At 43.9% G+C, this 16962-nt stretch overlaps 1 protein-coding gene across 3 annotated transcripts in view; it reads left to right on the top strand.

Moving 5' to 3' along the window:
- Positions 1-16962, top strand: part of PCSK5 (proprotein convertase subtilisin/kexin type 5) — a 452950-nt gene that overhangs the window by 243114 nt on the left and 192874 nt on the right. For all 3 annotated transcript variants that reach the window (XM_059143276.1, XM_059143274.1, XM_059143277.1), the window contains exons 11-12: positions 6911-7028; positions 8241-8429. In XM_059143276.1, coding sequence (XP_058999259.1) covers positions 6911-7028; positions 8241-8429 — 307 coding nt within the window. The remainder of the gene's footprint in view (positions 1-6910; positions 7029-8240; positions 8430-16962) is intronic.

Here is a 16962-nt window from a genome sequence, read left to right as displayed (position 1 = left end):
AGCAGTGTCTGGAAACTTCCCACATGCAAGGCCTCAGCAGCACCAGTGACAGCTGGCATGTTTGGAGCTGGCTGGAGTTGTTAGTAGAGCCTGAGATTTTAGGAAGAGCGAGGGAAAGATAAAAACAAGCCGTGCACAATAAGGCAGGTGTTGCTCCTGCTCCTCCCCGCCACCCCCGAGTCTGCATTTTGCACCACGGGACAGAAGAAAGCGCTGTAACTGTCACTCCGGCTTTCTAAGAAGCTTTGGTACCTTTCACCCTGAAATCTTTTAAAACAGTATGAAAGGAAGAGACTGATGTCGGAGAAAGGGATTAAGGAAAGGGATGGTGTGGGTAATTCTGGAAGCGTCCTTTCCATCTGTCTGCCATATTTAGGTGTCGAAATGCTGATAGAGGACGGAGGAGCTTTGCTTCCCACCTTTTCATCCTTAGGAATCTTATACTTGATGTTTTCCTATTTTGCTATTTATTTTTACTTGAAAAGGGCAGTCCTTCAGCAGCCACCTAAGGCAAATGAAGTGTCATGGGTCCTCTCCTGTTTCACCCCCTCCCCCTATTTCGCACATTTGGCTTGGTTTGATTCACTGGCTCCAAGGCGAGAGGTGGGTGGGGGGTGGCTCTGGAGGGGGCGGGGGGAGGGGAGTCCCTGGTGGGAGCAGTCCTCTCAGAGCAGGTGGTTCAGCACAGTGAGGATCAAAGAACCCAAAGGTGCGAGGCCTCCAACAGCTGCGGGACCTCTTTGATCCCAGGTTGGAGGCTCTCCCCACACAGATCAAGCGGTGCCCCTCAAGACAGGAATTCAGTCTGGTGGTTTACTTATAGGTAGAAGAGAACCTCAGCAGCCCGAGGGCGAGGACCCCCCCCCCATCATGGTTGGCTCTCAGCTCACCCACAGTCTGTTCTCACCCCCTTATTTTCTGCCCTGTGTTTACCACGAAGGCCCATCGCCTTCTGACCGCCCACTCTGGGCTTGCTGGTTTCCTCCTCGCCCCAGGAAACCGCACGCGGACCTGGTGATCATTTGTCCAGGAGGCTGCGTCCTGGCCCCTGGACTGTCCTCCCTGTATCTCCACCTGGTTGAAAAGTTACCAGGTGACAAAGCCCAATCCAAATACCACCTTCCCCTCCTGGGTCACCTTCCTGACTCCAAATCTCAGCTCACGTGTATCCAGCACTTTCTCTGCACCAGGCTCTACCAGGTTCCTTCATCGCCATTGTTTGTTTTTAACCCATGGATTTGGTGCGCTTGTTACTCAGTCAGTGCATTTGTCTGTCTCATGGTGAAATCGTTAAGTTGCCCTTATCTCATGCCTGCCTAAGAATACGTATCATTTTCTGTTTTTTCTGGGCCCTCACCGAGGTGACTATAGAGTAGTTGCCTTACACCCGCACGAGTGTTACGGTAACTAATCAGATCAGTTATTTGGATGTATTGAAACTGACCCTTTCTGATAATCAAATAAGGGAACCTAATTGACCAACCATGTTTCATATCTTGGTGATTATGTGCATCGTAACCAATATAAATAGGGTCCAACATGCCCGTTCACCCTCCGGTCACTCAATTATTGGTATTAAAAGATAGGAAAGCTCAAAAGCTTAAAAAGCAAAAAATGTTTTTTAACCAACCAAATCCTTCTAAATATATCTAAGTGTAAATATAAATATTAAATCATTATTTATTTATTACTAAATATAAATAACTATAAATAAATATAAATAACTATATAAATAAATAAATAAAATTTAAGAATATATAAATATAAAACTATAAATAAATATAAATATAAATAATCATTATTTTTAGAGTCAGCATGAACTTTCCATTTGGTGTAATATTAAAAAAGAAGGAAGAAGGAAAGAAAAATCTTCAAAATAACTCCCTGCACTTGGTGGCTCAATCAGTTAAGCAACTACCTTCTGCTTGGGTCATGATCCCGGGGTCCTGGGATCGAGCCCTGCCTCAGGTTCCCTGCCCAGATGGGAGTCTGCTTCTCCCTCTCCCTCTGCTGCTCCCCTTGCTCATCCTCTCTGCTCTGTCAAATAAATAAATTTTTTAAAATCTTAAAAAAAAAAAAAAAATAGCTGGCTCCAGGAAGGACACTCCACCAAAAAGACATAAAAGTATCCCAAGATTCACTCACTGGTTATAGCTTCCTGTGCTCTGGAACTTTTTTTTCTCCCCCCTGCTGAGCTTTCTAGCTTTTCTCTGGAATTGTTAAGGCCTCCTAGCTAGAGCTGTTGTTTCAGCTAAGTGTATCTGCTTCCAAACTGTGCAGTCATTTCCTTATGTGCTTAACGATTAGCTTCCCTCAGCACTTCTAGTCTCATCAGATAGTGGAAACACACCTGCTGGAGAACATTATCTATTTTCTTGCCTTCTCTCGTTCATCTAGCTGGTGCAAGCAAGGGAAGCCTTCAGATTCCTTAGAATAAAAACTAGCTATACTTGGGGCACAAGACAATTCCACTCTTCTCGACTTATCTGCATAAACAGTCGTGCAGCCTAATGAGGCAAATAGAATGTTTTTCAAGTATTGCAGATTCCCTTTTTTTTCAGCTTGCCCGGCATCATTCTGCTTTGTGAAATCTACCTCAATAACTTTGCCTCAAGATCTTTAATTATTCTGTAAACATGCTTTGTTCCCTCGATAGCTTTCTAAATATTGATTTTTGAATCTTAATTAATGTTCCAACTATTAATTGAATGTTTGCTGCCCACACTCGTAGAAATGAAAAATGCAGTTTGAGCTGCTTGGATTCCTCCTCACACCATTATAGTATCTAACTTTATAGAGTTTTGCATTTTACACAAAGCTTGCCCAGAGACAGCTCTGCTTGATCATCATAAAGTGATTTTCAGGCTCAGGTTTTGCTCTGAGCTTGGCATGAGAAACACGTGCAAATAAAACTAATTTCGGTACGAATGGCCATAGCACCACAAGTTATTCTCCTGGTATATTTACTATGATCGTAATTTTTTTTTTGAAAATGTGAATATTGGTTCTATACTTAAATAAATATGGTGTGTTAATGATGACTTTACAGAAGTCGGTAATAAAAAGAACAAAGCTCTAGATTCCCCTTAAAATTCTCACGTAAACACTTTATGCCACTTAGTAAATTAAATAAAATTTCTCCTCTATCAGTTGAGTTCCTTCACTTCACAAGTATGCATAGAAGCTCTCCTCTAAGCACAGGTACTCTGCAGACACTGGTGGCTGTTCCCAGTAACAGTGTGATGGCCAACTAACTTGACCCAGGTAGTCACCCAAAAAAGATCTGTTTTGGGGGCACCTGGGTAGCTCAGTCAGTTGGGCATCTGCCTTCAGCTCAGGTCATGATCTCAGGGTCCTGGGATCGAGCCCCGTGTGGGGCTCCTTGCTCAGCGGGGAGTCTGTTCTCTCTCTCCCTCTGCCCCTCCTTCCCATGTTCTCTCTTAAATAAATCAATAAAATCTTTAAAAATTTTTTTTAAAAGATCTGTTTCTGGATTTATAGGCCATTTTAAAGTATGAAAACTCTGTATTATATTTTTAAAATTGTGTCAGTTATAATCATATCTTAAAAAAAAAAAATTAATGCTTCCGAACTACTTAATAGCTATTTCCCTGGTTAACATCATGCTTTAAAAGAGTTTATCCGCCAACATGTTCTTTGTGCGATTATTTTCTCATTAGTATTTACTGAAAACCAAACAAGTAATTGCCAAGAGAATACATGGAGTTGGTATATTGCCAACATCACCACCCCTCTTAAAAAGATACACTTTATTTTCTTTTTTTCTTAGGCTGGGTATCATGACTGTGGACAAATACACAATTTCCAGTATTTTAAAATACAAAACATCTCCATGACCAAATAGGCTTTACCGATCTAATGGAATTCCTTCATTTATTAATATTCTATTAATATGATTTTTTTTTTCCATTCACCTGCCAGTTTGTAGTCGAACTAGAACTAGCCAGCCTCTTTTCTGAACATCTACTTGGGATAGATGCATGAATGGACATTGTCTCTGGAGGGTAGGAATAGACTCAGAAAAGGAAACAAATTTAGAGCCTTTATAAAGACTCAAGGTGCTTTTCTACTTAACTCAAATTTGTTTCTCAGGCTTGAAGCATTTGTTGTATTTGATGACTCTCGGTGTTAATTTATGTCCTAAGGGTTGCTAGGCTGACAGTTACTAGGGACGGGGATTGGGGGGGGCAGCAAGAGCCCCTAAGCCAGAGCGCAGGCAGCCCTCGCTTTGCCCCCACTGACCCTCCCCAGTTCCTACCCAACCTCTTCCCCTCTCCGCTCATGCCAATCAAATCTTTCATCTTTTTTCCCTAAACTGAGATCAAATGATATGTTGCGCTACTTTAAAACCGCTTGATACGATCGTGGGGACATTTGGGTGCTGGGCAGAGTCAGAGAGCCTGGCATGGCAATGCGTGTTTGGCAATAATTTCAGTCCCTCTAGGGAAAACAATGCCTTGAATGTTCACAGTGAAATGATACAGATCATTGCCTGTATTGATGGTTAAGTGATAAGTGAGAATCTGTGATATCCATGAACTTGCATAAGAAATGTCCACGATTCGGTTTCCTTAAGCCCACACTTGACATTCCTCCTATAAAGCATGGATCACTCTGACTCTGTTTTAGCGAAGGAGGTGAGATCGCCTCATGTCATGTCCTGTAACTGAAACTAAGTTGTTGATACAGACCTGCTAATATACAGTTACCAATCTGTCATGAAGTTATTGATGAGTTTTGCTTTCTTCATTTGCTTTCTTCATTCTTTTCTGGCTGTATTTCCAGGATTTTACAATACATATACATTTCTTTTTAATCAAGAAATAGTCATTTATAATAGCAGTTACAAAAGTACATGTATGAGAATCCCACAAATATTCTTGCTATCCCTAAGTCAGTTTATTCAGTTTCCTTCAGTATGTCCTGTCCAGCTGAGTACCTGATATTATAATAATGAGCCCTTACATTTGTATAGGTCTTGATGAAGAGTTTCTCACGTGGGACAAATACCAGTACTTAATCAACTCAGTAATGGTGACAGGATAGACAATCATATCACAAGGAGATTGTGGGTTAGCTATTTTTTCTTTTTTGCCAAGAATTATGTAATTAGCAAATAGCAAGGATATAGCAGTATTTCCTAATCCTAACACACTTTTTCCTTTTTTATATGCAGTCATTTTTTTTTCCATATGTATAAATTTCTGCGAAGTCCCATGAAGCATATGAAGAAATATAAGTCCTAGCTCCTGTCATCAAGCAGTTTGCAGTATAGTTGGGGTACAAAAACATTTGCTCATGGAATTAGCCATTCAATGAATAAGACATAAGTAAAAAGTGCAGTGTGTAAGACAGTGTCTGCACATAGAAGGCACTCAAATGTTGGATGGATGCATGAATGGGTGGCTGGATGGCTAGATGGGCAGAAGCTCAGACAGACGGACAAATTTATTAGAGTTATAGGGACTAGTAAAGAGAAAAGTTCCTTCATGACAGATGGCTGAGTTTCAGTAAACGTCCATTGACTTTCATTGATCAAAGGATATTTCAAGGATAAGATAGGCTAGCGAAGCCTTCTAGAACTTGGTAGTAGAGTGTGACCCTGCAGAGAGCGGGAGGGAGGGAATTCCAGGCCAGGGTTTCAGCATAAGCCAAAGCAGTGAGGCAGAAAAAGCAAGGTATGACTGGGAACGGTAAAGGAATGACCTTCCTAAGCATAGATTTTGGTGAAGAGGTTGTTTTGCAAGTAGAATGGAACTCTATCATCGAGTGTCTTGAATTTCAAGTGGAAGTACTGAAATAATCCATAAGCATGGGCAGTGACAGATATTTTCATGTAAAATAATATCATACAGAAAATGCCTTATAGGCAACAAATCTGGCAGCAATATGACTTTGTGTTAAATACAAAGATATGAGATGGTTTGAGGTGGAGATTTTTAAGTATTTGCTGGGATTTTAGAATATTTTTTAGAAAGAACTACACATATGGATATTGCTGTATCATCATTAAAATGTTCCTATATGCAGGAAACAGAGGGTCACTGGAGGGATGGGGTGGGGGTAACAATAAATTAATTTTAAAAATATTCGAATATGTGACTGAAACTTCTGAGACCATTATGTCAAATGTAGATTTAGATCAATAGGTATTCTTACTGAGAATCACAAGATTACAACATTGGAAGACACATCTAGAGGGCTCCAAATATTGCATGCATAAAGTTTAATCAATTTTTCCTATGCTGGAGGAAAGGTAATAATTGTCTTCTGAGATGTCTGGCCTTACTCCTGGGTATGTCAGAAAACTGCCATTTCTTGCATGTGCATTCTTAGTGTGCCAAGAGAAGGTGTAGACACTGTCCTTTTTCCTTAAACCTATTCATTATGTTACAAAATTGATGAGGTCATCGCTTGAAGTGGTTACCGGGTAAGGCCTTGGAGCAAAAGTCAGTGGGTTAGAACCAGCTCAACCACAGCTACTTGGTCTTAGTTCTCTCTCTGTTCCTCAGTGGCCTTGTACCATGAATGACGATCACAATAGCACCAGCGTCTTCACATCTTACCTTAACAGCTTAACATCTCCATGATGTTAAGTTACACGGAAAAAGACGGTCTAGTGCCTGCCACATGGTAATAATCCATACACGATAGTCCTGTTACGAGTCCTAATACATCATTGCTGAATAATCGACATCCATTTTATGACCTTGTTAGGTTTGTTCACATGTGTTGTTATATTTGTTTTTTGTTTCTTTTTTTTAATCATGGCTAGAAAGAATGCTACGATCCCATGGGGATATGTTTGGGCTCTTGGCCAGAACTCAATATAGACAGCCTAGGTTGATTCTAACTTCCATGAAGCTGACCAGCCTCTTGCCTCCCCTAGTGAGCCACCTGTATGGATTTGGACTGATGGATGCGGAAGCCATGGTGACGGAAGCCGAGAAGTGGACCACCGTTCCCCAGCAGCACGTGTGTGTGGAGAGCACAGACCGGCAAATCAAGTAATACTCGTGGCAAGCAGTCAGCATAGCAATTTCCTGAAAGGGATCAGGCTGGCCCGAGTGCTCTAGACAGCCTTTGTTGTCCATGGAAGCCGAAATCTTGTGTTGTGTGTGTGTGTGCTTTTTTTTCCTAGCGTAATTATAAAATTCTCAAAGAATGTCTAGGATGCTAAGCTGTTAAATCCACATAATAGGATCCAAGGATCCTTGAAAGCATCTCACAACAGGGGATTTGGAGGACCCTTACAAATGGGCATTCTTAAGGTTTCTACTCAGCCAGTATTTCTGTTTCATGGTGCAGATGTTCTCCCTAAGTCAGGGTACTCCAAAATCCTAAAGTTGATATTCTGGAAACTGAACTCTATAACATATAATTGCGAATTATATTTTCAGTATAGTATATAAAGATAACAATAGGTTGGAAGTAAAACGAATAGAAAATAAGAAGTAGGGGGCGTATCTTTCCTATGGTTCAATGACCGCCTCAGAGACAGAGACCATGTCTCTGACCATGAACCTTGACCATGAAGGAAGAGGAAGAGTCCCCATAGGAAGAACAGCCAAAAACAAACAAACAAACTTCAGGCACAGTCTCAGGAATCACCCCCAACTTGAACTGTTGTCAGTATGACCAGAGCCCCGTGTTCAGGGGGAACAGTGACACAGGAGAAAGCTAGTGAAGAAGCCAGGCACGTTCAGGCCAGAGGAAAGGTGTGCCCTGTGAGTTATAGAGCAAGGAAGTGGTAGACCAGGTATTTGAACCAAGGTCACGGTAACCCCCGAGCCTTCCCCATACCGCCATGCCCTCTAGCAGTAGTCCAAAAAGTATATTCCACAGATCGGCAACATCACTGTCACCTGGGAACTTGGGAGAAATGCACATTCTTGGAGCCCCCTCAGCCCCACTCAATCACACATTGCAGGCAGAGGCTCGACTCTCTGCGTTTCAACAAGGGGATACCCTCAGGTTTGATAGCCCTCCCTGCATGAAGATAAAAGAAGCCCACTCCCCCCATTTTCTGTCACTGGCATCTTTCCTACTCTCTGATAACCAGGGTTAATCCTTGAAGGGACCTTGGGTGATGGCACTGTGTCCTTCAGAAATCAGCCACCAGCGGCTCGTGTGACACGGCGTCATCATTCCGGGCCCACAGTTCTACGCAGCCGAGCCCCTCCAGTGCTCTGCTCACACTCAGTCTTTCTCTGTTGCAGGACCATTCGCCCCAACAGTGCGGTGCGCTCCATCTACAAAGCTTCAGGCTGTTCCGATAACCCCAACCACCACGTCAACTACCTGGAGCACGTCGTTGTGCGCATAACCATCACCCATCCCAGGAGGGGAGACCTGGCCATCTACCTGACCTCGCCCTCAGGGACCAGGTCCCAGCTTCTGGCCAACAGGTACTGTGATGGCCTCTGGCCACCGGGGCATACAGGCGACACCAACACTCCACTGTTGTGGAAGGTATAGAGTGTCACCTGCTCTTGACTCAACCCTAAGAACCAGCTTAGGGGGGCACTTAGATATCAAAATGGCACAGTCAGAGCTCTCACTGCCCATACATAATGAAAGGGTATAGGGTGCCCGGGGTTGTGGTGGTGTCCAACTCTTGATTTCCCCTCAGGTCATGATCTCAGGGTCCTGAGATCAAGTCACATGTTGGGCTCTGCACTCAGCGGGGAGTCTGCTGGGGATTCTCTCTCAGCCCCTCTTCCTTCACCCCTCCCCCCCCAAAATAAATAAATAGAATTTTTTTTTTAAATGAGAGATGAAAAACTGCCTAGAATCTGTAGGAATGGGACAGTGTAACATTTAATACTTGGATAATATTGCAGTGATGCCACAGAAAGAAGGCCACCTGTTGTTTACCCTAAGAAAGAATTGCAGAGCACTACCTCCTTAGGCCTTTGAGATTGTCTCCCCGGCCCTTAAACATCTACCAGCGTTTGTTACAGATTAACTGAATTCTCTGGCCCAGTCCTTGTCCAAGGTTAAAGGAAATTCCATGTGATTGATTGATTGATTGATTGATAAGATTTAATTTTTGTTTTGGGGGGTTTTTTCCCCCTAAGATTTTATTTATTTATTTGACAGATCACAAGTAGGCAGAGAGGCAGGCAGAGAGAGAAGGGGAAGCAGACTCGCCATCCAGCAGAGAGCCCAACACAGGGCTCAATCCCAGGACCCTGGGATCATGACCTGAGCCAAAGGCAGAGGCTTTAACCCACTGAGCCACCCAGGCGCCCCATTCCATGTGTTTTAAAACAGGTGTGGGCAAATTTTTTTTTCTGCAAGGAGCCAGTTAGTAAATGTTTTGAGCTTTGCAGGCCATGTTTCTGTGGCAACTGTTCAACTTTGCCTCAGAGCAAAAAAGCACCTAGGCCGAGTGAATGAATGGGTGTGGCTGTTTTCCAATGAAGCTTTATTTACAGAATAAATAAACAGGCAGCAGGCTGGATCTGGCTTGAAGACTGACTGTAAAGGTTAGCCCTTTAATCTTTATTGCCCAAGAGGGTACTCAGTTTCTTGTCTTAGCCTCTTGCCTTTTCCCTGCTCCCTCCAAACACTGATCCAGAAAGTAATTGCACTGCCACGATCCTGCCGAAATTCCAGAATGTTCTAGCAACCAGTTTTCTTTTGATGCATAGGTTTTTGAATGGTTGGGAGCATGGGTAGCAGGTGCTTATCAAAAAGTGGGACGCCTGGGTGGCTCAGTTGGTTGAGCGGCTGCCTTCAGCTCAGGTCATGATCCCAGCGTCCTGGGATCGAGTCCAGCATTGGGCTCTCTGCTCCGCAGGGAGCCTGCTTCTCCCTCTGCCTCTGCCTGCCACTCTGTCTGCCTGTGCTCACGCTCTCTGACAAATAAATAAATAAAATCTTAAAAAAAAAAAGTGGGACCCGAATGGGGCCAAGTCAGGTTGTCTTATACCCTTTGTTCCCTCTGTGGTTCTAAAATGTAAACCACAGCTTCTTTAATTTGATCTTTTTTCCTCTGAGACGAACATTTAATGGGAGCAGAAGTCTTATCATGAATGGCATATATTTGAGAGCCAGTCTTTCATGCAGACATAGCCCCTGCCCACATAGCCAGGTGACCGTAGCAGGGGTGGTCTTTGTTAGGGCTGACCATAGGCCAGCGGGGTTGAGAGGCCTGGGGCTGATGCAGTCCTACAGAACCTAAAGCGAGATTGAGCAAGTGCCAGTTGCTTTGCAAAATCCCCAAATTCATCTGCTCTAGGACTGTGAGAACGAGAGCAGTAGCAGTTCTGGATGATAGTATCTGGGCGTACAGAATCCGAAATCTTCAATTACATTTTGCATCTGTGCTTGGCAGACTTGTGTTCTTTAAAACTTCACATCCTCCATCAGTGCACAGGGAAACGTGGGCTTAGGGCTTGATGCAGCGCAGCTTTGCCAGAATGAGGGGCTGCAGGTGCGAAGAGGGGCAGGCTGCTCTGGCCTCAGATCCCTGGACGTGCCACCCGTGCCCTCCTCCCGCCGCAAACCGGGGTCTCAGCTGCGGCCTGCCACATGCTTCTTTCCAGTGGGCGAGGCCTTCCCCTGCATGGTTCCGTGATTAGGAGGTCACACCAGCTGCTGCTACTGAAGCGAGGGAAGACCTTTTTCCCTGTTTTTCTTTCTTTATCTTTGCCTTTATTCGTCTGCGTTAAACTTGAACGAGTACGCAGGTGAAACACGGGGCCGCAAAGGTTTGCTTCACGCATGTGCAGCTGAGATGCCTCCAGCCTCCTCTGTTAAAGAGAAAACAGCCCCTTCATGGTCGCTGTGGGCTTGGAAAACTCAGGCTTTCTGGGCCTTTCCTGCCTCTGGCGTTATTTCTAGTTGGCCTCAGCCCGGGATGACTTCAGTGTGGAGGCTGATAAGCCAAGGAGCTGTGGACCCCATCACCGGCTTTGGCGGGTTATCCTGCGCAGGCGCAGGCTTCTGTCCAGCACGCATGCGCAGGCTTCAGTCCTACACGCCAGCGCAGCAGCGGAGCCCCCTGCTTTGCCCTTTGCAAAGTGTGGAACCCAACACTGCTCCTTGGCTTGTGCGGGAGGGAAAAAAAGCAGGTGTTTCAGATACTCAGTGGGGAAATTGACCTCAGTTTCCCCCATCAAGACTCCCTGGGAATACAGTTGCTACTCGACATGGGTCTTCTCTGTCTGGAACGTTTTCTCCAAGGGCTGGTCTTTTGTGTGTGTGCCATCTCGTTGCTGAAAGGAAGGAGGTGGATGGACCCGGGGGCCAGAGCACCTGGAGACACCCCAGAGATGGAAAGGAGGTTATGAGTTCATTTGTCCGCGGTTCCCGGATCACATCACTGAGCAGCTGATCCCTGAAGCGTAAAACAGTGGCGCCCAGTCCCAGAAGCACGTCCGGTCTCTGAGGCCAGGCTCTCCTGCCCTTGCTGTGCTTGATGCCCGGAGCATTCCTTCAACTGAGGTGGCTAATGAGAGAGAGGTCTTTGTGGCATTTTCTTTCCTTCCTGGCATGTTCTGAAGCTCTCCTTTTATGAGACGAAGTGTCTACTCAGAACCTTTTAGTCTCTGACCAAGGGGCCGGGGGTCCTTGTGTCCCCTCACCTTGGCCCATGTTTCAAGGCCCATTCCCTGGATTGGTTGCTGAGGACAAGCAGCATAGGAGATGGGTGGGGATGGGCCAAAGGGAAGGCCTGCTCCCCTCCTGGTGGCCTTCACATTGGCCTGCAAGGCAACAATACTTCTACAAGGAAAGGGGGCTAGGTCAAGTTTTGGAAGGAAATTGTGTGTCAGAGGTTATTAATGAGAGCAATAAATGGTACCCCGGTTGGACACTTAGCTTTCTTGCAAAGAAGTCAAGCTTTCTAAGGAGGACCATGTTAAAGCAAAGAATGGCATGTATTTCAAAGAGACCTCTCAATAGTCACAACAGGAACTTTCCAGAGTGAGGGGTCCCTTGAGACGAAGAGGCAGAGCTGAGGTGGTCCAGAGCCATCCCCGCGTGTTTCAGTGCTGTTTATCCCCCACACACAGCAATTCCTTGGGAATCGATTTTCTGCGAGGTCACTGAGCCCATGTGGGCCGTCTGGAACCCCTCAGTGCCTCCCCCGTCCCAGCTGACGGGCACTTGCTAGAACTCCCGTGGAGAACAGCTGTTGGAGGAAGAACGCTTACCCAAGCACCTGCAGGTGCTGGACCCTGGAAGGCACACAGCAGCGTTCAGAACTAGTCCAACGTGAGCGTGCCCCATTAGCCCAGCATGGGAGCACCCCTGGCAAGCCAGGTTGATAATTTAGGGGGTGGGAGTGACGAGTACACAAAGCAGGCCTGGAATGGGCAAATGGTTAGTTTCTTCTAATCCCTTTGTTTTCTCCTGCCCTCACACCCTCCCGGTCCTCCTCTTGGCCTGCGCACCCTGCCTCGCAAAAAGTCGCCCTGAATAATCAGCACAAATGGTTTATTTCAGGGGAGAATCTGGAGGTCTTGAATTGGGGGGGGATCTAGGTGGGCTTGGGCTCCTTTAACATGTTTTTAGACAAGCATAACTTTAGCCTTTTTTTTTTTTAATACCACCACATATTCAAATTCTGCTTTGCAAAAGTTTTGCAACAAAAGCCAGCTTCATGAGATTCTTCCTTCAGCTGCATTTGTTAGAATTATGAAAAGCAGTCTTTCTCCCCATAAGTCTCCCCTTCCCCCCGAGTCAGTGAGTTGGAGATTTAGTGTAGCTGTATTGGCCCTCTGTTCCAAATTTTGGCTTCTGACTGAAAGCTGAAACTTTGCCTTTCTTTCTAAATTTGATTACAGACGAATATCTCTGCTTCTAATTATGGTCTTAAGTAGAGAGAAGGTGCACTTTCGAGTCTGCAAAGCCTATAAGCTTCTATAATTAACTATGTTTAAATGTGGTGTTTATATTTGAGTCATTTCTGTTGCTGCCCAAATGTTCAATGACAGACTATTGACATTCGTAAAGGATCACGCCATGTAAGTGCATTTGTGGCTTGCAGTAAAAATTACACTTTGGCAGTGGAAATTTTGCATTCCAGTAAGGCATCCCCATACGAATCCTCTTCGTTGCTCCAAAAGAAGGTACAGCCTTTGGAGTTAGAGCTGGGCTTGTCTGGATTTCACCAATTTCTATGTTTGACTTTGAAAAGTGAGTCTCTCCACTAGAAAACAGATGCCAAGGTTAGGGTCCACCTCACACGGTTGTCACAAGTGTTGAGTAAGATCACTCACAGCAAGTCCTTAGCACCACTCCTGGAACACACAGTAAGCACTTAGTGAGTGCTAACCCTGATTTACACTGCCCAAAAGTGCTGCCCAAAGCACCTGATGGAGGACTCCATCAGACACAGATGGCTGGGCCCCTCTCCCAGAGTCTGATCCTGTACGTCTGGGTGAGGTCCATGAATCTGCATTTCTAAGAATCTTCCAGGTGATGTGGAAGTTGCCTGTCCACAGACCACATTTTCAATAGTACTGGTTTAAAAGATCACCCAGCTTTTCATACAACATTCTTGTTATGTTCATGTCCTCAAAAGACTTGCAGGCAGAATGCTGCTGGGTGCTGTGTGAGTAATTTACAAAGGCGTCTGTAATCAGAAACAGATACTTAGATAAAAGCTATCCACTCTTAAATGGAATAAATCTGCAAGATTACAAGCATACATCATAGATCCACAACAAGGAATGCGTGTTGGGCCCGGTCAGTAGTAAGTAATAGTATGCAGGTTGAAAGTCTTTTTTCTTAAAAACTCATATTTTTAGTATTTCAGGTCTCTAGAACTAGTCCCTTTCTCTCTCAGCCTTTCTTAAAGAAGTAATTTAGATGAGAAAAAGTACCTTCTCTCTACTTAAGAAAAACTTAATAGTGTGTTTTAAACACCCTATTTCAGAAGCAAATCATTTAAAACTTGCAAAAGCCAAACAGCTAAAGAAAATAAAAAACCACATGACAATTAAGCCAAATGAGTGCTTCGAGCACTCTGTAAGTCCTACGTGAAGTTGCGATAAAGCACTAAAAAGAAAATAATAATTAAGTAATTTCAGGGACAGAGAAAGAAAAAAAGGAAACTTCTAAAAATATCTGTCTAAAGTCTAATTCTGTAGTGAACATAAATACTGTTTGGGGAGTAGTAGGTGATTCTGAAATTAAGATCCATTTATAACCTGGGCAATAATTATATGATAACACATAGCTGTCAGTACTTATAAAATGTCTTGTTATTTAGTTGCCACAACAGCACTGAAGAATGTTGTAGCCTTGACACATTGGCTAGACTCTTTAAGCGAAAGGGGGAAGAAAGCTTACACTAATTATATGAGTTATTTCCTGAGTTAATTCCTCAAAAGGATGTACTATACTTAATGGCAGTCTTTTCTACCAGCCTTCATCCAAAGTAATTTATTTGAAAGCCACTCACAGGGATCGGGCTGTGGGGCACCATTTTAATAACTGGATGCGTAACTTGTGCTACCACAGGTGTATATCATTTCATAGAGCACACGATTATGAAGTCAACTTTGACGGATAGGCCACGGGGGTAATTAATCCAGGCTTCTGCACACTGGTCCTGCTTTGTGGACATTTCATCCATGCTGATAACGTTGGCATGTGTTGGGTTTCTTCACTGTTGGCCCGGCACGGACATTCAGACTGGGCATTGGACTTTTTAGCCAATAAGTTGAGACCACACAGTTAGAATCTCTTTAGCTGGTGTCCAGTGTGGTTGGATGCTTGCTTGTCTTGAGCAAGTGTGTTGTTTGCAACACAAATAGAATCTACTACGAGCGTTACCTTTTGTGATACACAGATGAAGCCGGGTTGTTCATTGTCACAATGCCAAAAATTGGGACGAGTTTAAGTGCTGAATCGGAAGACAATAAAGAACGGGGTGAGACTAGAAACGTGAATGGTCAGGCTAGTCGATCCAACAGCAGTCATCAGTGTCTATTTCTTTCCCCATCAACTCTTTCAGCAAAATGCAATGATCGTGTTTGGCTGCATTTTTAATTCCTCTCCTCAACTTTTATGTCCACATGAAATTAATGGGCATTCAGCTCTGTATAAAGGGAAGAGACTGGGGTGGGAAACCGCTGAGCCCGATAGACAAAGCCCATTTATATTCGGGCTTTGAAACACTTATTTGAATGCTGATTATGGGTATTTCTTCTTGGCACCCAGTTTATATTTAATTTGGGTTCCAAATGTGATTTAAAAGTGATTGGCAGCAATGGAATGGTTTTCAAAGGTGGACAGGAAAGGGTGGAAGGGGAGAAGCCCAGGGTCTGCTAATCCAGCAGTCAAATAATTGACCCGTGAGTAATTAGAAGTTGGCTGGGGTTGTGGAAACAAGACTGCCCTTCATGTGATGGCAGCCTCCAGTCTCCTTTGTAGTTTTGGACATGCGGCAGTGAGCCAAATGCTCTGTCTAAACTGTTTGGGAATTGCTTTTAAGTTTGGCACTCTTGGAAAGGTATTATGTGACAAGTTGTTGCTCCGGTGCCCTCAAACGGCACAATGGCTTCAGCGATCTCAAGCCTAAACTCTGTGGGCTGAGAAGTGGTTCTAGACTGGTTTCTGCTTCCACGCATTTCTACATCAACACACTCCCTTTTGTAACATAAGTCTGAGAGGAAAGGCAATTTGAAAAGCTTCCTTCCCCACCGCTGTTTTTCCTTTTCATCCAGCCTACACCCCCACCCCCCTTTTAGGTTTATGTGAAGGACTCTCTGTATGTAAGTCAGTTATATAATGGGCCAGCAATTTCTTCCTGGCCAAGTCTAGTTTTAAGCCATCCGCTTATGAAGCAGACCCTGTTGGGGTAGTGCATACATTATAGGATCTCCACAAAATGTACCATCCCTAATCTAGGGAAGCTCTTTAATAGATCTTTCATACTAGGAAGATATTCATCTAAGGAGCTACTATTTCCATCCCTGTTACCATGAGGGTAAGCCACCACATTCAATATGGCTCTCATTGAAATGCCACTCCTCTCTTCAGAACTAACCCTTACACATAGTCTACAGATATTCTAAAAAGAAAAAAAGGGGACTCTCACTCTTAGAAGCTTTGAAAATCACTTCCTACTGTGAACCCCATTATGGAAATTAACAAAACATATCTGAACATCCCAGACATCTGGGATATTCTCCAGTAAAGAGATCTGTTGGACTCTGCCTCAACCTTTCTCAGATTTTCCCCAGTTTTCTGACCACATGACACTTTGAGAATGCTGATAAGTACTTGCCTTTTTTCTTCTTCTAAGGCCTGAGGAACACATGGAGGTGATTTTTCCCATTTATCGTGTTTCTCTAGAGAAAACTGCCAAGTGTCTGCCAATTACATGACATGCTCCCATTATGCCAACCACCCCTTCAGTTTCAGGATCCAGCTGTCATTTTAGAGGGATCCTCAAACATATTGAAAGAATGCTTTTGTATGTAAAGAATTAGAATTCTAGTATATTAAATTATAAGGAGATTAAACTGGTTGTTTTTGGTTTCAGAAGGGCACTTTTCTCCCAATGGGAAGATATACATAGCATGCAGATTATACCCACCAATTCCCTTGGTGAGCATGAAATCAAAGTGAGGAGAGTTGATTGCATGTTCTCAATAGCCATCAACATCCAGTTGCCATGAACTTTGTCTCCATGGAAGGACAGATATGTCCCCAAAACAGGACATGGTTGCTCCTAAGACCATACTAAAGATATTCTTGCTTCCCTGTTTGCCTCTCTAGCTCTCAAGTTCTTTCTCTAGACACACATAATTTTTTAGGTTTTATAAAAAAAAATTTTAAAAACTGTCTCTTGCCCTATCTTTAACTTTTAAACCTTCTATTGTCCCATCTCTATAGAAATCTTTTTCTTCTTCTTCTTTTTTTTTTTTTTAAGGCTCTTGACGGGGTTTCTTTTTTTTTTTTTTAAGATTTTATTTA

Source organism: Mustela lutreola, chromosome 12 (assembly GCF_030435805.1).
Source record: "Mustela lutreola isolate mMusLut2 chromosome 12, mMusLut2.pri, whole genome shotgun sequence".
NCBI lineage: Eukaryota > Metazoa > Chordata > Mammalia > Carnivora > Mustelidae > Mustela > Mustela lutreola.
Note: the sequence above shows the minus strand (reverse complement) of the source record. Positions and strands in the feature narration are given on the sequence as shown.